General features: G+C 43.8%; 2 protein-coding genes across 12 annotated transcripts in view; one reads left to right on the top strand and one right to left on the bottom strand.

Moving 5' to 3' along the window:
- The window catches only part of LOC106585038 (phosphatidylinositol 4-phosphate 5-kinase type-1 beta), a 91,877-nt gene extending 86,806 nt beyond the window's left edge, over positions 1–5,071 (top strand). For all 3 annotated transcript variants that reach the window (XM_014170787.3, XM_014170784.3, XM_014170786.3), the window contains exons 14-15: positions 1,588–1,711; positions 3,806–5,071. In XM_014170787.3, the coding sequence (XP_014026262.1) occupies positions 1,588–1,711; positions 3,806–3,808 (127 nt within the window). In that variant the 3' untranslated portion in view covers positions 3,809–5,071. The remainder of the gene's footprint in view (positions 1–1,587; positions 1,712–3,805) is intronic.
- Positions 5,072–5,163: 92 nt separating this feature from the next.
- LOC106585037 (ceramide transfer protein) overlaps positions 5,164–18,909 on the bottom strand; it is a 37,596-nt gene continuing 23,850 nt past the window's right edge. For 2 of the 9 annotated variants that reach the window (XM_045707079.2, XM_045707084.2), the window contains exons 4-18: positions 16,853–16,960; positions 15,742–15,880; positions 15,455–15,541; positions 13,820–13,977; positions 11,131–11,223; positions 10,748–10,834; positions 10,387–10,473; positions 9,015–9,092; positions 8,253–8,348; positions 7,916–8,048; positions 7,737–7,807; positions 7,499–7,627; positions 7,220–7,349; positions 6,841–6,977; positions 5,164–6,477 (exon numbers count right to left, since the gene is read on the bottom strand). In XM_045707079.2, the coding sequence (XP_045563035.1) occupies positions 6,850–6,977; positions 7,220–7,349; positions 7,499–7,627; positions 7,737–7,807; positions 7,916–8,048; positions 8,253–8,348; positions 9,015–9,092; positions 10,387–10,473; positions 10,748–10,834; positions 11,131–11,223; positions 13,820–13,977; positions 15,455–15,541; positions 15,742–15,880; positions 16,853–16,960 (1,524 nt within the window). In that variant the 3' untranslated portion in view covers positions 5,164–6,477; positions 6,841–6,849. The remainder of the gene's footprint in view (positions 6,478–6,840; positions 6,978–7,219; positions 7,350–7,498; positions 7,628–7,736; positions 7,808–7,915; positions 8,049–8,252; positions 8,349–9,014; positions 9,093–10,386; positions 10,474–10,747; positions 10,835–11,130; positions 11,224–13,819; positions 13,978–15,454; positions 15,542–15,741; positions 15,881–16,852; positions 16,961–18,909) is intronic. The other 7 variants (XM_045707081.2, XM_045707085.2, XM_045707080.2 and 4 more) reach the window with 4 other exon arrangements.

Raw genomic sequence — 18,909 nt, 5'->3', positions numbered from 1 at the left:
CTGCTCCTGTAAGTCACCCTAACTGCTCCTGTAAGTCACCCTAACTGCTCCTGTAAGTCACCCTAACTGCTCCTGTAAGTCACCCTAACTGCTCCTGTAAGTCACCCTAACTGCTCCTGTAAGTCACCCTAACTGCTCCTGTAAGTCACCCTAACTGCTCCTGTAAGTCACCCTAACTGCTCCTGTAAGTCACCCTAACTGCTCCTGTAAGTCACCCTAACTGCTCCTGTAAGTCACCCTAACTGCTCCTGTAAGTCACCCTAACTGCTCTTGTAAGTCACCCTAACTGCTCCTGTAAGTCACCCTAACTGCTCCTGTAAGTCACCCTAACTGCTCCTGTAAGTCACCCTAACTGCTCCTGTAAGTCACCCTAACTGCTCCTGTAAGTCACCCTAACTGCTCCTGTAAGTCACCCTAACTGCTCCTGTAAGTCACACTGGAAAGATCCTCTGCTAAATGACTACAATGGGTGTGAAGACATACGCAATCAATACATTTTTTATTCATTTGGAAAATGTTCTATAATTTGTCTTTCACTTTGAAAATGTGGAGTAGGTTGTGTAGACGGGTAAGAAAGAAATCCAATGTAATAGCTTTTAAGATGAAATTTTCAGGCAGCAAAATGTGAAGACTGCAAGGAGTGTGTAGACTTTCACTACATACTGCATCTATTATTTTGAATGCTAGAAAGTGAACAAAAGTTATTTTAAAATATTGTATAGATCAATAAAAACTAAGAAGGCAATTAAAATACCTACATTTTTTTTAATAGCATAATGCGTCCACCAGTTTTATGTCATTGGTGTTACCACCTTGAAAATCCCTCATGACAAAGATATACTGTACAAGGACCTTGAACAGTAAAAGGGTGTGAGTAGCTAATACTTTTCTTTAATAAAGACCCCTCCCCTGTTTGCCACTGTGTTAGTCAATTTAAATGAAGGGGAATAACATTGTGAGCTAAATTATTCATCATATCACCTCAGTCAATCATTTTTAAAGGATTGATAACCATAGATTTTAGCATGTGCAGCCTCCATTTCAGAAAATCCTTATTTACTTCAAATGTCTCATTGGTGTTATCATTTGTGTTACTACTCCTACATTTGTGGAACAATGTTATCATAGTGATAAAAAAATATTGAAAGTCATTAAGCTACCATATTAGTTGATTTAGAATGGGAAGATTTATTTACAAAATCTAGAAAAAGTAAGTAAATATTTTTCCAAAAATGCCATGCCCAAATGCCACCATACTTCAAGAATGACCCCTTTATTTTGATCCACTTAATAAACCAAACCGTATCGGCTTCAACCATACGGAACCCACTGGCCACCACACACCAGTTGTTACCAAGGCTCCGCTTGGGAAGGAGTGTGTTATGTTATTCTTTCGTTTCATCCCAAATATCACCCTATTCCCTACACAGTGCACTTCTTTTGACCAGAGCCCCAATGGGCCTTGTCAAAAGTAGTGCACTAGGGACAAAATAATGACACCATGTAGGGAATAGGGTGCCATATTGGGACTCAGCCTTTCTTTTGTATGTCTACTCAAATGTCTCTGGTTCTCCTGTGTCCCCTTAGAGACGACATGGCGTCCAGCTCCACATTCACCCTGGAGGACAGCGCCATCTGTCTGACGTCAGAGCAGAGCACCATGGACGTGGACATGGACCCGGACGACGGCTCAGTGCTCGACATCTACTTAGTGAGTGCTCACCCACTGGCTGTGTCCCGAATGGCACCCTATTCCCTAAATAGTGCACTACCTTTGACAAGTGCCCAATAGGGTGCCATTTGGGAGGCATCTATTCCCACTCAGATATGTAGCTGCACATGTGGTCAGGATCAAAAGAGTTTATCTCGGACAGTCTTTGGGTCCCATTAGGACAGGGGTGGGCATATGTGATCTTGAAAGGCCGCTGTATGTGCAGCCTAGAACTAACACCTCATTCTGGGATGGGCTGAAACAAAAGCCTGCCCAACACCCACGACTGCTTGGCCGCGCACGACACCAACGCCATCATTAAGTTTGCCTGATCACCGACGATGAGACAGCCTTTAGGGACGATGAGACCTGACAGTGTGGTGCCAGGACAACAACCTCTCCCTCAACATCAGCAAGATAAAGGAGCTGATCGTGGACTACAGGAAACGGAAGGCCGAGCACGCCCCCATTTACATTACATTAGATTTTTATTTAGTCACATGCATAGGGTCGCAGATGTAGTTGCAGTGTACAATGAAATACTTGAGCCCCAACCGTGCAGGTGTGAATGATGGGGCTGTAGTGGAGCGGGTTGAGAGCTTCAAGTTCCTCTGTGTCCACATCACTAAGGACCTATCATGGTCCATACACACCAATACAGTCATGAAGGGGGCGACAATGCCACTTCCCCCTCTGGAGGCTGAACAGATTTGGCACGGGGCCTCAGATCCTCAAAGTTCTACAGCTTCACCATTGAGAGCATCATGACTGGCTGCATCATCGCTTGGTATGGCAACTGCTCGGGCATTCCGACTGTAAGTCGCTACAGAGGGTAGTGCGTACGACCCAGTACATCACTGGGGTCGAGCTCCCTGCCATCCAGGACCCCTATACCAGGCGGTGTCTGAGGAAAACCCCAAAAAGTGTCAGACTTCAGCCACCCAAGTCCTAGACTGTTAATTTATTTGCCACATGTTTTGCAGTATTATTTTAGTGCCTTATTGCAAACAGGATGCAGGTTTTAGAATATTTGTATTCTTTACAGGCTTCCTTACTTTCACTCTGTATTTTTTGTTTGCATTGTGTAGTAACTACCATTAAACTCTAACTGTTTTAAAATCACCAATGGACTCATGGTGAAATTCCTAAGTGGTGAATGTATCTTTGTAGTGACTGGGTGTATTGATACATCATCCAGAGTGTAATTAATAACTTCACCATGCTCAAAGGGATATTCGATATCTGCCTTTTTATCACTAATCTACCAATAGGTGCCCTTCTTTGCAAACCATTCCAAAACCTCTCTGGCCTTTGTGGTTGAAATCCACTGCTCGACTGAGGAATGTTACAGATAATTGTATGTGTGGGGTACAAAGATGAGGTAGTCATTTAAAAATCATGTTAAACACTATTATTTCAGACAGTGAGTCCATGCAATTATGTAACTTAAGAACATTTTTACTTATTTAGGTTTGACATATTAAAGGGGTTGAATACTTATTGACTCAAGACATATCAGCTGTTTTAATAAATTTGTAAACATTTCTAAAAACAATTCCACTTTGACATTATGGGGTATTGTGTGTAGATCAGTGACACAAAATCTCAATTTAATACATATCAGGCTGTAACACAACAAAATGTGGAAAAAGTCAAGGGGTGTGATTACTTTCTGAAGGCACCTTATCCTGATTGCTAAGTCACTTTTACCCCTACCTACATACATATTACCTCATTATCTCAACTACCTCGTACCCCTGCACAATGACTTGACTGATCTGTTCCTAAATCAAATACCGATAGGTTTTCCTTGTATTCAGCCTCGTTATTTTTTGTGTTACTATTTACTTTTTTAATTTAGCAAATTTTTCTTACTTTTTAACTCTGCATTAGTGGGAAAGGGCTCGTAAGTGAACATTTCACTGTAAAGTCAACACCTGTTGTATTCGGCGCATGTGACATCAAATTCAATTTGGCCCCCCGGGACTGAAGATGCCCACCCCTGCCTTAGAAACAGATATGTCAAGTGAAGTGGATATAATGAGCTGTATTTGTAGTATTTACTCACACTGCACTTTCTCTCTTGTGTTTCAGTGAAAGGGGAGGCTTACAGACAACCATTTCTTCCACCATTTTACTTTTGTCAATCATCTGACAATCGCTACACTCCATTGGACAGGGCTCCTTTGACTCCACCCCCAGCGCTGCTAGATCCACTCTGTCACCTGTTGCCAAAACACAAAGGACTGGGATGCTCACATCTGATAGGTTGATGGACTGAAACAAGACACCAATACAATCACAGTGATTGACATCCATTGGAATTACATGACATTCCATAATTAATGTGATCAATTTCAGACCCAACCGCTTCTTAGAGCATGTCAGAGAAGTCCCTTATTTTCTTTTTGTAGAATATTACTTTTTCCATGGCCTATAAATTAATATATATATTTAGAAAAAGTATAGAAAAACATTTCTTTGAATGTTTTAATTTTCCTACTGACCAGAAGTGACTCTTTAAAGTGATAGCACTTGCTTTGTAGTAGCTGGTTGGATGATGAACGTTTACAGTGACAGCAGCATCTTGGCCGTTGCAGAAGTGTCATGGAAAACACAAGGCCAAAATGGATGAACCTGGACTCATTATGTTGTAAATGGAACAGATACATTCTGAAACCAGCTATGCCAAGGCCAAACTCTAGAGACTCATTGGCTGGTATGTTGAAGGTAGCCAACCAACCATCTTGCTATTAAGTCCTGTCTGATTGGAATGAAGTAAAGGAGCAGTTTGAAGGTCTGCTGTTCCCTGCTGTTCCCTGAGATAGACTCAGTGTTACTGGATCTCCAGCTCCATGGAGGAAGCACGGTGACATGCACTCGCTCCTGTCAAAATGGCACTTTGGATGTTAGTTTAATACTGTATGTAAGAACTATTTTTCTTGAATGTTGGGTTTAGATGGGTCACCAAACCTAAACACAGTTTTGGATCGGTGGAATATGCACATTATGTACGTCATTGCTAAGTAGATGCACAGACACTAGTTTCATGGGGAAGGGGTGTCATGACTGAAGATTCTCAGGATATTCTTTGATACTGAACAAGCGTGTCCTCTTTGTTAAAGGCTAAGCAGCAGTTGGCCTCCATTTTAGACTGAGAAGCTGGTATATGACACCTCACCCTGAAGACCATATCAAACTGTCTCTGAATTCCATGATCACGCGTCGCTTTTGAGACCATAATTTATTACATAAAGCTCAAATATACGGTTTGCTGAAGAGAAATATTTTAATCATTGAATGTAAAGACGGTGTGTATATAAAAGATAGTCCTAAAATAAATAAGAATGCTTGACACTTGTTTCTCTCATTTTCTATTCATTCATGCAAGACACATCCACACCAAACCCCTGCTCATTTGCTAGTGTAAAGTACAAATGCAAGTCAGCTCATTTCTGTAGTGTAACGATTTTAATTTACCGAACATTGTCCAATTGCATTATTTACTGCAAATAACACTTCAGAGGACTTAGAAATATACAAAGTGTGCGCATTCTTTATAGAGAACATTCAAGACTAAAATGTATTCTTCAGCTGATGCTCCTGATCGTCATGACAATGCTGTTTCCCCATGGATTCTACAACCCCTCAGGCTGAGAAGCTGATTGGAGGATTCTGCTTTAGACTTTTTGATGGTTAAACAAAACCTTGAGGTGTGAAATGCTGAACCACGGCTCCAGTTTAGTGTCTCAATCTAAAAGCCCATCTGGTCGTATTATACTGTAGTAGATGGATTTGTCCTGGTGTCTAAAGCATCATGTCGAGTCAACGGGACAGAGATGACAGGTCAGTGTGTCGGGATGTGAAATGTCATGTAGAAACAGCCATCCCAACCACCTCATCTCCCCTGTCCCAAAAGCCTTTGAAGCCAATGACGAGGTCCATCTGAACACCTAATGCTGTAGTACAACATATAAGCTGTATGTTACTTGGGACAAATCATAGTGAGAGGGAGGGGGCAAACAACAGTAGAGACCAACACTTGATAGTGTTGATGGGTCACATTCAACAGATTACTTCAAATCTTATCCAGCCATACTGTCAACTCAAAGATCACCTATGACAATAGACTTGTTCTTCCAATCCCAGGTTGCCAACAAGCCGTTAACAGTCGATTCACATACACTGGTAAACTAATTGTTTCTGTACAATACATCACATCCATATTCCTCCTTTACATCTATAATGATCTACAAAAAGAGTGTACAAAGCTTTGGACTCCCTCCCCCCATCAGACCACGTCGTCACTAGAGGGAGAGGAGAAGAAGGTTAGCCATACTCTGCCTCAACACTCTGCTCGGTTTCTATCCTGTCCTTCTTTGTAGTGAAATTAACAGCATGAAAAGACGCTGTGATAATCAGTGATTAAACGAAAAAGTATAGTCCAAAATAATATAATTGGAAATTATTTACAAAACAATTTACAAAAAGATTGGTTCTGTCGATTCAGAAAATCTTGAATTTATATACAAACACATCCATGGACAGTTTAATGTTTGGCTGTTTTTGTGGCTCAGGTGGCTAGCAACTACTGATGGATTAAAGCCCTAAATCAGTCTGATTATTTCATCTGGAACATTCTGGATGGTTCGTGAAGAAATTCCAGTTGACAGATGAATGGGTAATGTAGTCTGTGGGAGCCCATTGAATGATGGGAAATGTAGCCATATCTCTTCAGGATCAAAAGGTGTTTCGCCTTCCAACACCTGAGAGAAGACAAGGAGAAGGAAAGTTACCAAAAATATTTTTAAAAACTCAAGAGGGAAAATCCACTCAAAAACAATCTTTTGGTATTTTTTTATTTATTCAAATGATTCATGATGATGTGGGTGGTGACACTTCGCATCTTGAAAGTCCAATATCTTAAACTTGACATGCAACAGTGGACTAATTAAAAAAAATACATTTTTGAGTGGATTTTCCCTTTAAATATGGCACACAATGAAAGACAACTTCAACTGATGTATTCCTTTTACATGTGTGGTAAAGAGTAATTAAATGTCTACGGTCGATAAAGAAGTCTTTAGGCTTGTGGCTGGGAGGATACGAGGGGGTGAGTTAGCTATTACCGGTGAGATTTAGAAGAGGATAGGTTTTCCACTGGTCTTCTCCTGGACGTAACCGGTGAAGCGTTTGAGGAACTTGGGGTACTCCCTCTTGGCCACGGCTCTAAGGACTGAGGCAGGGGCCCAGCCACCAGGGTTCACTAGGGAAAAACAACCTCTCAGTCAATACATAGCTACAAACAGTGAGCCCTATACTCTCATTCTCCACCCACACAAAGCTCTGCCATAAAGCTCTATATACCAGAGCAGCTTAGCTGGGTTCCATTTGGTCAAATAAGGAACATGGAAGAACATTTTTATATAGGTGGATAAAGTCAACTTGACCAGGCGTATAGGACAACCATGTGGGGACATGAAAAAGGTACTGAGCTGCTGTACTCACCGTTGGCCACATACGTGATTTTACAGAGGACGTTGTCCCTGCTGATCTCTTTGTTGCCCTCTGGAGGGCTCACCAGGGTCTGGCAGATCATGGCCACGTTGATTTTGGCACGGATACACCGGTTGGTGGGCTACAGAACGAAAAGGGAGTTGATGAAAAGGGAAGAGGAGAGCGGAAGACACTTCGTTACCCCCTTCCAATTCGACACCGATCCCTAGCTCCTAGGCATCAGATGTTAAGGACGTGGTAATAATCCCGTGGTGTGTCTGTGGAACTCACCTGGGCGTTGTCGTGATCTACAGAGAAGTTGCAGACCAGCCACGTGTCTGGGTCATTCTCATTGGTCGCCAGGATTTTCCTGATGGCTGATAGGTAGAGGACGTCCCTCTGAGAGGCAGGCCATACTCTCTGAAACACAACCATTGGCTGTCAGTCAAACGTGACCCGTCCAAAGACAACCCACCTGTACAAGAGCCTGACCGACTACGGTGAACCTGAAGAACCAGAGGTATATTACCTTGTGGGTCTGGTAGACTATAACAGCATTGTCTGAGAGTGTCTCCACCACGTTAAAGTTTTCAATGGTGGCTGGAAGAGATATAGAGCAAGACAGGACAAATTGTGTGCAAATTAAGAAAACAAAAAGATGCTAATCTATGAAGTTAATCTGATGATGGAAGAGGCAGATAGACTCACTCTCCCAGTCGTTGCGTACGTCCGTGTCCCAGAAGTAGTGGCACAACTCGTGTCCTGTCACACCCTTCACTGCATGGGTGGCTTTCAGAGGGTCCAGAACGATGCCGTTCTCCTCCACCTCTCTCCTGTACACCTGAGATAGCACACAGTCACCGACAGTAGCCATATTGTCCCCATACACACCGACAGTAGCCATATTGGACCCATACACACATCACTGTTTAGATAATGAGTGAGCAGGTAGAGGCTGTAGGTAGTCTTCTATACTAGGCATACAGGGGGCAGTGTGTGTAGTCTGTAGATAGAGTCTAAACACGCTGGCTAGCCCCATCCTCACCTTCATCTCGCCCTCCTCCACCACCAGCTGCCAGTTGGCGTCGCCACCCATGTCCTGCAGGGAGTAGGTCATGTGATTCTGAACCACGTCCTCCACCTGAGACAGACAGTCAGACGTCAGATGTAGCGGGCCTGCAGTCACTGTGGTGTAGCAGTCTCTGCCTGAACTACATGTCGCTATTAGAAACAGTATCAGCGGGAGGGAGAAGAGGACAAGGTACAGGAGATACAGACAGCACACTTGATGCTCACATTGCTGGGGTCCATGCCTGATCATGCAGTGAACGAGGGAGCGGTAACTACAGAAATCCAGTCATGCATTGTATCCGCTGAGCTCAGATGGTGGCCAGGCAGCGCGGCCGTAGCTCTACACTCCCTCTCAGGCTAAACACAATTCAATCCATATCATTGTGTTACGTTGAGTCGATGGCGAGGCCCTTTTTCAACTTTTTCATGAATCCAAGCTGCCCTTTAGCTCAGCTTGCCTACACTGATAACCAGCGTCTTCTAATCATTTTGCAAAAGGAACAAACAGGGATTCGTCGAGGACAGCCCTGGACAGTGTGAAGACAGAAGTGCATCAGACAGGTGGAACGAGACAACGAGTTGAAGGACAGGTGATCAGTCAGTGTTGAAGCCATGTAGACAGTACAGTGTGTATTAGAGCTCCTAGTCATTCCCATGCAGTCAGTCTCAGTCAGTAGAGGGCAGTGTGCATCCCCAGGGGGCTGGTGACACTAGTGGTGCTCAACACATACAGTACCTGTGTGCTGAATCTGTGAACATCATCTGAGGCACTGACTAATTCAACGGAGGACAGGGAGGAAGAGTAGCTATGGGGCTACGCAGCAGAGGAAAGGAGAGAGAGAGAAAGAGAAATAAAGCGGTGAGGAGGGGGAGAAAGAGACCAGGGGTTTACCCACCCTTCACTACATGAGAGGGGTTTACCCACCCTTCACTACATGAGAGGGGTTTACCCACCCTTCACTACATGAGAGGGGTTTACCCACCCTTCACTACATGAGGGGTTTACCCACCCTTCACTACATGAGAGGGGTTTACCCACCCTTCACTACATGAGAGGGTTTACCCACCCTTCACTACATGAGAGGGTTTACCCACCCTTCACTACATGAGAGGGGTTTACCCACCCTTCACTACATGAGAGGGGTTTACCCACCCTTCACTACATGAGAGGGGTTTACCCACCCTTCACTACATGAGAGGGGTTTACCCACCCTTCACTACATGAGAGGGGTTTACCCACCCTTCACTACATGAGAGGGGTTTACCCACCCTTCACTACATGAGAGGGGTTTACCCACCCTTCACTACATGAGAGGGGTTTACCCACCCTTCACTACATGAGAGGGGTTTACCCACCCTTCACTACATGAGAGGGGTTTACCCACCCTTCACTACATGAGAGGGGTTTACCCACCCTTCACTACATGAGAGGGGTTTACCCACCCTTCACTACATGAGAGGGGTTTACCCACCCTTCACTACATGAGAGGGGTTTACCCACCCTTCACTACATGAGAGGGGTTTACCCACCCTTCACTACATGAGAGGGGTTTACCCACCCTTCACTACATGAGAGGGGTTTACCCACCCTTCACTACATGAGAGGGGTTTACCCACCCTTCACTACATGAGAGGGGTTTACCCACCCTTCACTACATGAGAGGGGTTTACCCACCCTTCACTACATGAGAGGGGTTTACCCACCCTTCACTACATGAGAGGGGTTTACCCACCCTTCACTACATGAGAGGGGTTTACCCAAATCAAACAGACTAAATCAATACGAGAGGTCAAATAGAATCCCAGCGTAAAACAACCTGGCTGGAGAGTAGAGGAAATCCCACACAGACACCACAGAGAAAGGCCCAGTAGAATACAGAATACCCATTTTGGAAAACGTATCAGACCAACACACATGATCTCAGATGTCTCTATGTGGCCTACACAGAAGATGCCAAGAGCCATGTACTGGCAGGCCTGTTACAGTGAAACAGCTTCATAGAGAGGGAAGAATGTCAGAGACAAACCATATCAACTGAACAGACTGTTGACTGTGCTGTATGCACTGGTGACACTCTCATATTTAGTTGGACTGTGTGTGCGCGTACCTGTTTGGCAAAGCGGTGTATTCCGATGACGGAGTATGCATCTCCAGGGGGGACGGGGGTCAGTCTGGGTATCCTCACCTTCTCTGACTGACACGGAGGAGGAACACACAACAACACATTACTCTCAGAATACTCTCAGGTTGTCCAATTTAGAAAAAAAATAAAATAAATCGCTCACACTTCTAGGTCCAACATCTACACTCTAGATCTGAAAGGAAAGGATTTCTTTCTGGTAGGAAAGGTGGACAACCCGCCATATTGCTTTACCCTCTTAGAGGCTTCTCAGATCTACACAGAACGGCCAGAGGCAGGGACTAGCGCGCAGCTGCCTGTCTGTATACAGAGTAGAAGTGTCACCTACCTGTTCCTCTATCTTGTCTTGTCTGTCCAGGGCAGCTTCCACCGCATCAAAGAACTCATCCTCATTGATGAGGCTGTTAGGACCCTCCTGTAGAAACACAACGCCACAGTCAGACAGATGTACTGCTTCCAGGTCAGGATGTAGCATCTAGTAGCCAAATCAATCTCACGCAACAGGACTCAATACCCCGCAATCTGATGGGTAAATACCCACTATGACTAATACAATGTCAAAGCCATGAGCCGCAATATGTCCATTTTCTAGTCTAGTATCTGTACTGATGAGCCAGTGGTAAAACATGACTCAGATCACTCATGTGGTTCCAGTACACATCGTCACTACAGGTGGAAGTGTCAGCAGTTTTAAAGGTTTGGAATTATTACCTCGTAGTCGGGGCCGCCGTAGTGAGATTTCTTCTTCAGTTCACTCAAGGCCGACTTGTAGGCATCCTCCACCCTCCTCCTCTTCTCCAGCTCCTGAACACACACACACACACACACACACACACACACACACACACACACACACACACACACACACGTCAACTGGAAGGAACACTGTTCTTGTAGAGCATGCGTTTATGGTAGGATAACTCTCGCTAGTTTCAATTAAACATTAAAAAAAGGTAGTTATCAAGCTGGTTAATAACCCCATAATCAACCACAGTTGTGAATGCCAACAACCCTGTACTTTCAGAGGATGAACAGAAAATAAGAGTGGCTGGAGATAATCTTAAACTGATCTTAAAACAGTGAAGAGTACGGTAGGTCTGGTTCACAAAATGGTTCTCAATCCTGACCCCGTTGGTGTTGGTGTGTGTGTGTTCTCTCTGTACATCAGCACACTGTGATCCAGGCCTAAATACCAGCCAGCCACCTGGGAGTTTATTTCTGCTCAAACTGGTTTAACCTCCAGTCTCAGGTTCCACCAGAGGCAAATAAAACTGACTCAAGACAAGAGAGTCTCGCCTTTGTCTGGCAACCCCTGAGACTAGCTCACTGTGCCCCATCCGTGAGTACTAAACCCGGCCGACCGGCCCAGAACCTGTCACGAGGATAGATAGATAGAGATAGAGATAGAGAGAGAGAGGAGCGCAAAGTGTTACGAGATGGAACACGACAGTGCCGATTCATCTCTACCCCAGGTCCATTACAAATTGTACTGACTAAGGATAGAAAGAACGTACACATTCGGAATGAAGATCTCCACCTCGAAACTAACAGATCTGTCAAACTAGTGAATAAACCCCACTATCTTACACTACCAACTTAGTAACAATTGCAACAATCCAAATACAACTCCAAATATTGACTAGAACAGTGGCGGGGAGAAGAAAACTGAAGTAGAGCAGTTAGTTCTGGTTCTAGGTCCGTTTCGAGTGTATTCCAATCCACTGAGGAGTGTAGGAAGCAGCCAGAGCAGAGACCTAGGCCTACACCTACTGTAAAGAAGAAGCTGCACGTCTGTACTGGGATCCATCTCCGGCCGTCGTATTTCAGGAAGTCGGCCCCCAAGTGTAGCGAGGGCTTCCAGAAAGACAGACTGTACCACGACGTCCGAGCAGTCATCCTACTACTAAGTCTGTGCGTTGGTGTGTGTCCCGTCCTGTGACGCTCTCTCCCTGATCCACATAGGCTACGCTCAAGACACACACCCAGCCACGCTAGTGTCAACCCGGTAGCATCAGCCAACTGCAGCCTATTCCTACCTTTTTTGGGGTTGGGCAACTTGCCTAGGGAATAAAATGGAAGAACTGGTTTTTCGACAGCTGAGCAAGGTGAGGATGTGGAGCTTTGTCATGCGTCTGATGCAAAGTAGGGGGCGGATACTAACAGACTGCAGTATCTACAAACTCCAATCTAAATTCTTAATGCATTCATATCCCCATTAAAACCTTACTTTACAGAAATGAAACCACATCAGGAGACTAATTTAGAGGTCTGGGAATGTCCTATTTTTTTGGGGGGGGGGGTATAGTTAAAATAATATAACATTTTCATTTTAAGCACTTTAAATTGAGCGACTAGGAAGAGACTTGTGTTTGGCTACTAGTGGGGTTTGTACTGTACAATGTACAGTGTAGGCTACATGTGATGGCAGAGTTTACTCAACAAATGCCCCGTGATTGATACAAATCATCATGATATCATTCACTTTGCAGACAACATTTAACTGGGAAAACCTTAAGAAAAGTTCATTCAAAACAGGGCATGATGACTGAATTGCGAATCGCAAAGATTCAACCAAGACTTCGGACCAAACTTTTTGAATACCTGGTCTGCGTACCCATCGTTGCATACCCATTGCTGTTTGAATAAATCTTGATAATAACATTTAAAAAAGTAAAAATGTGAACCAAAAACTAAATGCGACCAGCTACATTTTCTTCACTGACAGCCAAGTGACCAATAAAAAAAAATGGGTGTCGCACTGCCAAGGAAAATGCTCAAAATGCAAGTGTTTTTGTCGCAGTTTTGAGCCCTGGCAGCTGAAGGGTGGTTTATTTCATGCAATGTCGAAATAAACAGTCAAACTCTACCTTCAGAAGCAGGAGTGTCCTGAAAGGTGTTTAACAAGTGCCTTCACTACAAAGTGCTTTCAGACAGAATGTCAATCTGGTCATGTTTCGGTCATTCAACAGATCACATGAAATCCACCATGAACTTCCCTGAAGAGTTGAATTCTTTTCAAATGTTTTACTTGCCTATTATTGCACAAAAGTGTGGCATTGAGGGGATCCACCAATCCCATCCAGTTATATACAGCAAAGGCTCTTGATACGACCATTTGAGAGACCACACACACACGATCTGCCACCTCATGTTAGACAACGCAACTGCTGAACCTTGGCATGAGTGGTGTACGGTCTGCTCACTGGCTAAAACCATAAACACACCAGTCCCCTTCTATTTTACCAGCCAGGATGATTGACAACGCATACTACTCTGCAACAACAACCTGACTGGGGAAGAGTTTCCATGGGAGGTGAGGGGTTGAATGCTTCCAAGGCCCCAGTGACCTTGGCTAAAGAAGACGTGTGATTGGCTGTGGAAGCAGTAGGCTGTGGCATACCTTGTCCAGCCTCTTCTGCCAGCTGTCCTCTCTCTTCACCATGAGCTCGATGCAGTGGGACAGGGTAGACAGGATCCCAGCTGTAGTGGCCTTAAAGGTAATGGCCTCGCCCTTAAAATCGATCCCATTCATGCCCTTGGGACTGGCAGGGAGAAACACTGAGAAAGAAAAGAGAGTGAGAGACTGTTAGATGGAGAAAAATAAATACCTGAAATATTTTGATGCACAACACACACATTCTACACAAACACACATTTGGGACGAGAACCGGGTCATCCACAGTGCAGCACCCCTAGAGCTATATTAGGGGTCAAGAGCCTTCCTCAAGGAAACTGCTATGAGTAGTAGCAGACCCCTTCACATTTTGTTACGTTACAGCCTTAATCTAAAATTGATTAAATTGTTGTCTTTTCTCATCAATCTACACAATGACAAAGCAAAAACAAGTTTTTTAGAAATATTACATTTACATAAGTAATCAGTCCCTTTACTCAGTACTTTGTTGAAACACCTTTGGCAGCAATTACAGCCTCGAGTCTCCTTGGCTATGACGCTACAAGCTTGGCACACCTGTATTTGGGGAGTTTCTCCCATTCTTCTCTGCAGATCCTCTCAAGCTTTGTCAGGCTGGATGGGGAGTGTCACTGCACAGCTATTTTCAGGTCTCTCCAGAGATGTTCGACCAGGTTCAAGTCCGGGCTCAGGTTGGGCCACTCAAAGACATTCAGAGACTTGTCCTGAAGCCACTCCTGCATTGTCTTGGCTGTGTGCTTAGGGCGTTGTCCTGTTGGAAGGTGAACCATTGCCACTGTTTGAGGTTCTGAGTGCTCTGGAGCAGGTTTTCATCAAGGATCTCTCTGTACTTTGCTCTGTTCATCTTTCCCTCTATCCTGACGAGTCTCCCAGTCCCTGCCGCTGAAATACATTCCCACAGCATGATGCTGCCACCACCATGCTTCACCGTAAGGACGATGCCAGGTTTCCTCCAGACGTGGCACTTGGCATTCAGGCCAATCTTGGTTTCATCAGACCAGATAATCTTGTTTCTCATGGTCTGAGAGTCCTTTAGGTGCCTTTTGGCAAACTCCAAGCGGGCTGTCATGTGCCTTTTACTGAGGAGTAGTTTCCGTCTGGTCACTCGACCATAAAGGTGGGACCTTAAATAGACAGGTGTGCCCCTTTCCAAATCATGTCCAATCAATTGAATTTACCACAGTTGGACTCCAATCAAGTTGTAGAAACATCGCAAGGATGATCAATGGAAATAGGATGTACTGGAGCTCCATTTTGTGTAAATAAAGTATCTGTTTTTTATTTTTAATAAATATGCAAAAATGTCTAAAAACCTGTTTTTCCACTTGGTCATTATGGGGTATTGTGATGTCATTATGGGGTATTGTGATGTCATTATGGGGTATTGTGATGTCATTATGGGGTATTGTGATGTCATTATGGGGTATTGTGATGTCATTATGGGGTATTGTCTGTAGATTGATAAGGGAAAAAATGTATCAATTTTAGAATAAGGCTGTACCGTAACAAAATGTGGAAAAAGTGAAGGCGTCTGAATACTTTCCAAATCCACTGTACCACCCCCCCATGGGCCTTACTGCTTAAATCTACACTGTTACTCACACTTCTCTTTGCTGCCGTTGTTGTTGTGAAGGCAGTCACCATTGGGACGCGCGCTTGTGGGAAAGTCATCTTCATCCTCCTCCACTACTGGAAACGACAAAGAAGAGTCCATCATTGATCTACCTCCTGGGTAACCACTAGTCAGGTGTGGTATTTACACCATAGAAATACAGAGCAAATGCGTCTATGTGACAGAGGCAGTTTTAATGGCCAGTTCAAGTACAAGAGTCCAAATGGAACTTTAAAATGATTATTTAGCAGATATTTCTTGTCAAATCCATTTGTACCTTTGTCTCTCTGGAACTCGTCCTTGGAGACGCCGTCTGCGCAGCCGTCAAAGTACTTCTGTAGTGTGTCCACCTGTCTGCACAGGATGTCTCTGAATGTCTCCATCTCTGCCAGCTTCTCCCGCAGGCTGTGGCCCTTCTGGTCCAACACCACACACAAACAAACACAGGGGTTCACCGTTAAATGTGAAAATAATTAAACGATCATGCATTGGGAATGAATGGGAGGGCCGTCTACATCAGGGTTTCCTAATCCTGGTCCCAGTTCTTCAAAAATTGTCTGATCGGATTTCGGCAATTGTATCGGATTAAATGTTAGAATTGCGTTTTTCTAAACTGAAAAAGGAGATTCGGATCCTCCGGATAGGGATTCAGTAATCCAATTTTACTTTTAAATCCAGATTAAATGTCGGGTAGTGATTAGGATAGTTTAGATGCCAAAAATATGGATTATCTTGATCCCACTGGAAGGGTGGATTCAGAAAGGTGAAAGGCTCTACAACCAAAAAATCTAACTAAGGTGAGGTTTAAAAAAAAACGTTTTTACAATTTAAAAACCAAAAGGTTCGTTATGTTCAATTGACGGCAGTATAGGCATGTGATCAGTTGTTATATTGAGAAGTGTCAAATGAATGCATCCACTTACTTATAAGTGCAGACTGTACTATTTGTAATTAAGGTAGTTTTATTCATGTAGTTTACTCGTCTCTGTTTCCCTATGACAGTGTAGAAGTCCTACCACAACCTGTCCAGTAGATTGCAAGGTGTGGGCGTATTCAAAGCGCTGGGGGAAAAAAACGGATTCCGTGATCTTGAGGTATCTGGATCAGAATGATTTTATCAGTTTATTTTTTATGATAAACTTGCTAAAAAAAATATATAAAAAATAGCGAGATCGATCTGATCCAGGATAGCAAAAAAAGAGGATTACAGAATCCGGATCATTCTGATCCGATTAAACGTTTTGACAAACTGGGCCCAGGGGACCCGAAGGGGTGTACATTTTAGCTTTCCCCCCTAGCACTATACACCTGATCCTGGATTAAGAAGCACTGGCCTAGATGGTTCCAGGGGCTGTAACTTTTAAATAAGTGTTTGGGTGGTAGTTTACCTTGAAGGAGGAGGTGGAGGTGGCGGAGAAGCCACTGGCAGCGGACGTGAGAGACAGCATGGAACCATGACGCCTCAGACTGGACTCTGAGCCATACCCCGACTCCACCTGGAGAAAGGGAGGGATAATACCTCAGATCAGTCTGCATAGTAATGAGAAACATCATACCCCGACTCCACCTGGAGAAAGGGAGGGATAATACCTCAGATCAGTCTGCATAGTAATGAGAAACATCATACCCCGACTCCACCTGGAGAAAGGGAGGGATAATACCTCAGATCAGCCTGCATAGTAATGAGAAACATCATACCCCGACTCCACCTGGAGAAAGGGAGGGATAATACCTCAGATCAGCCTGCATAGTAATGAGAAACATCATACCCCGACTCCACCTGGAGAAAGGGAGGGATAATACCTCAGATCAGCCTGCATAGTAATGAGAAACATCATACCCCGACTCCACCTGGAGAAAGGGAGGGATAATACCTCAGATCAGCCTGCATAGTAATGAGAAACATCATACCCCGACTCCACCTGGAGAAAGGGAGGGATAATACCTCAGATCAGCCTGCATAGTAATGAGAAACATCATACCCCCACCCAAAGAAATAGACATAGCGGTGAGTAAATCAATCCCAGAGACAAATAGGCCTATATGAAAGAAGGGGGAACAGGAACACTATGCCTAACCCATGTGACCCAATAGGTTTGGAGCAGGGTTTCCTTTAGGAAAATTAGGCGCCGGACAACGTGACTGGCAAGATTTTAATTTACCGGACAGTTCAGAAATTGACCAGACATCCATATGCATTCATTGGGGCGTCCACCTACCGTGCTCAAAATCACATTTAGATTATTGTGATTCATTTTAACAGAATAGAAATTAGCCTGTAAAAGTTAGAATGATGTTCTTCTACCAACATGACTGATTTTATTGAAGACCAAAACATTTCCCGTTGTGTCTTCATCCCTGCTATAAATCATAAATATAATTTAAAAAACATTTAGCCAAGAAGAACAACTCGCCTAAACAGTAATAAAACAATGTCAAAATATAATATTTGCAAACGACGTGTCCTATGGGCTATTTGTATGAATGTTTTTATTAATAAATAAAACACAGCGGTTTTAAAAACTAGGCCGCTCTAGTTTAATTTAGCCTAGGCATGAACATTTTAAATTAGGTCTAATAAATCAAACCCCGCTGTCTACGAACACCAGGGCCAGCAGGCAGGTCACGGCTAGAAGGGATACAGCTTGTCAAATTAACGTCAGACTTTACTTTTCGTAGCAGGTTTGGAGAACATACGCAGCAGGTTAGGAGAATTAGGTTAAGGTTAGGAGAAATAGGTTAAGGTTAAGAAAAGGGTTAGGGTTAGCTAAAATGGGCAAAAAAGATTTTTAAAGTGTTTAATTTTTTTAAATCAACTTTTGGTATGTTGATTTGACAAAAGCTGGAATCCCTTCTACCCATGACCGGGTCAGCCCCGCCCCTCTCCAGCTGTGATTCAGCACTACAGCTGTGGAAAGAGGACACTCTAGCAGGCCACAAAATGAAGACATTATTAAACTGATGTTGGACACGCAAATTCGATATGTAAACAATATTTGTTAAGGCTGGTTAAGGCTCATTTTACAATGCTCCCTGTGAAACGACACCCACGCCATGCATTTATGAAATATAATCAAATTAGATCTCAATCTTTTTACAGTTCTACTGGACGATGTTAAATGTTATGTTTATTGTAATTTGAACTATGTTGGGGTCGTGAATCGTGTCATGTGTGAGCTACGTGGCTTATTGATAACAACTCTGGTTCCTGCTATAGGCAGTTGGCTGCCTAGTGATTGCAACACAAACTCTCCAATGTAAATAGTTGGCAACGATGTTTCGTTTCCAATTGACACTGAATAAGCTCAACTGAAATCAACCAATTAAGCATGGTACACATTACCCTACTCTAGTTGATCAATCCATTCCAAATCTTTATACTATACATGAAACGGGCTGCATATGTTGATCTTGCCTAGGGCGGCAGCAGAATTGCTAGGACCGG

This window comes from Salmo salar, chromosome 24, assembly GCF_965601325.2.
Source record: "Salmo salar chromosome 24, fSalSal1, whole genome shotgun sequence".
NCBI lineage: Eukaryota > Metazoa > Chordata > Actinopteri > Salmoniformes > Salmonidae > Salmo > Salmo salar.
This window is presented reverse-complemented; position numbering and strand designations above follow the sequence as displayed.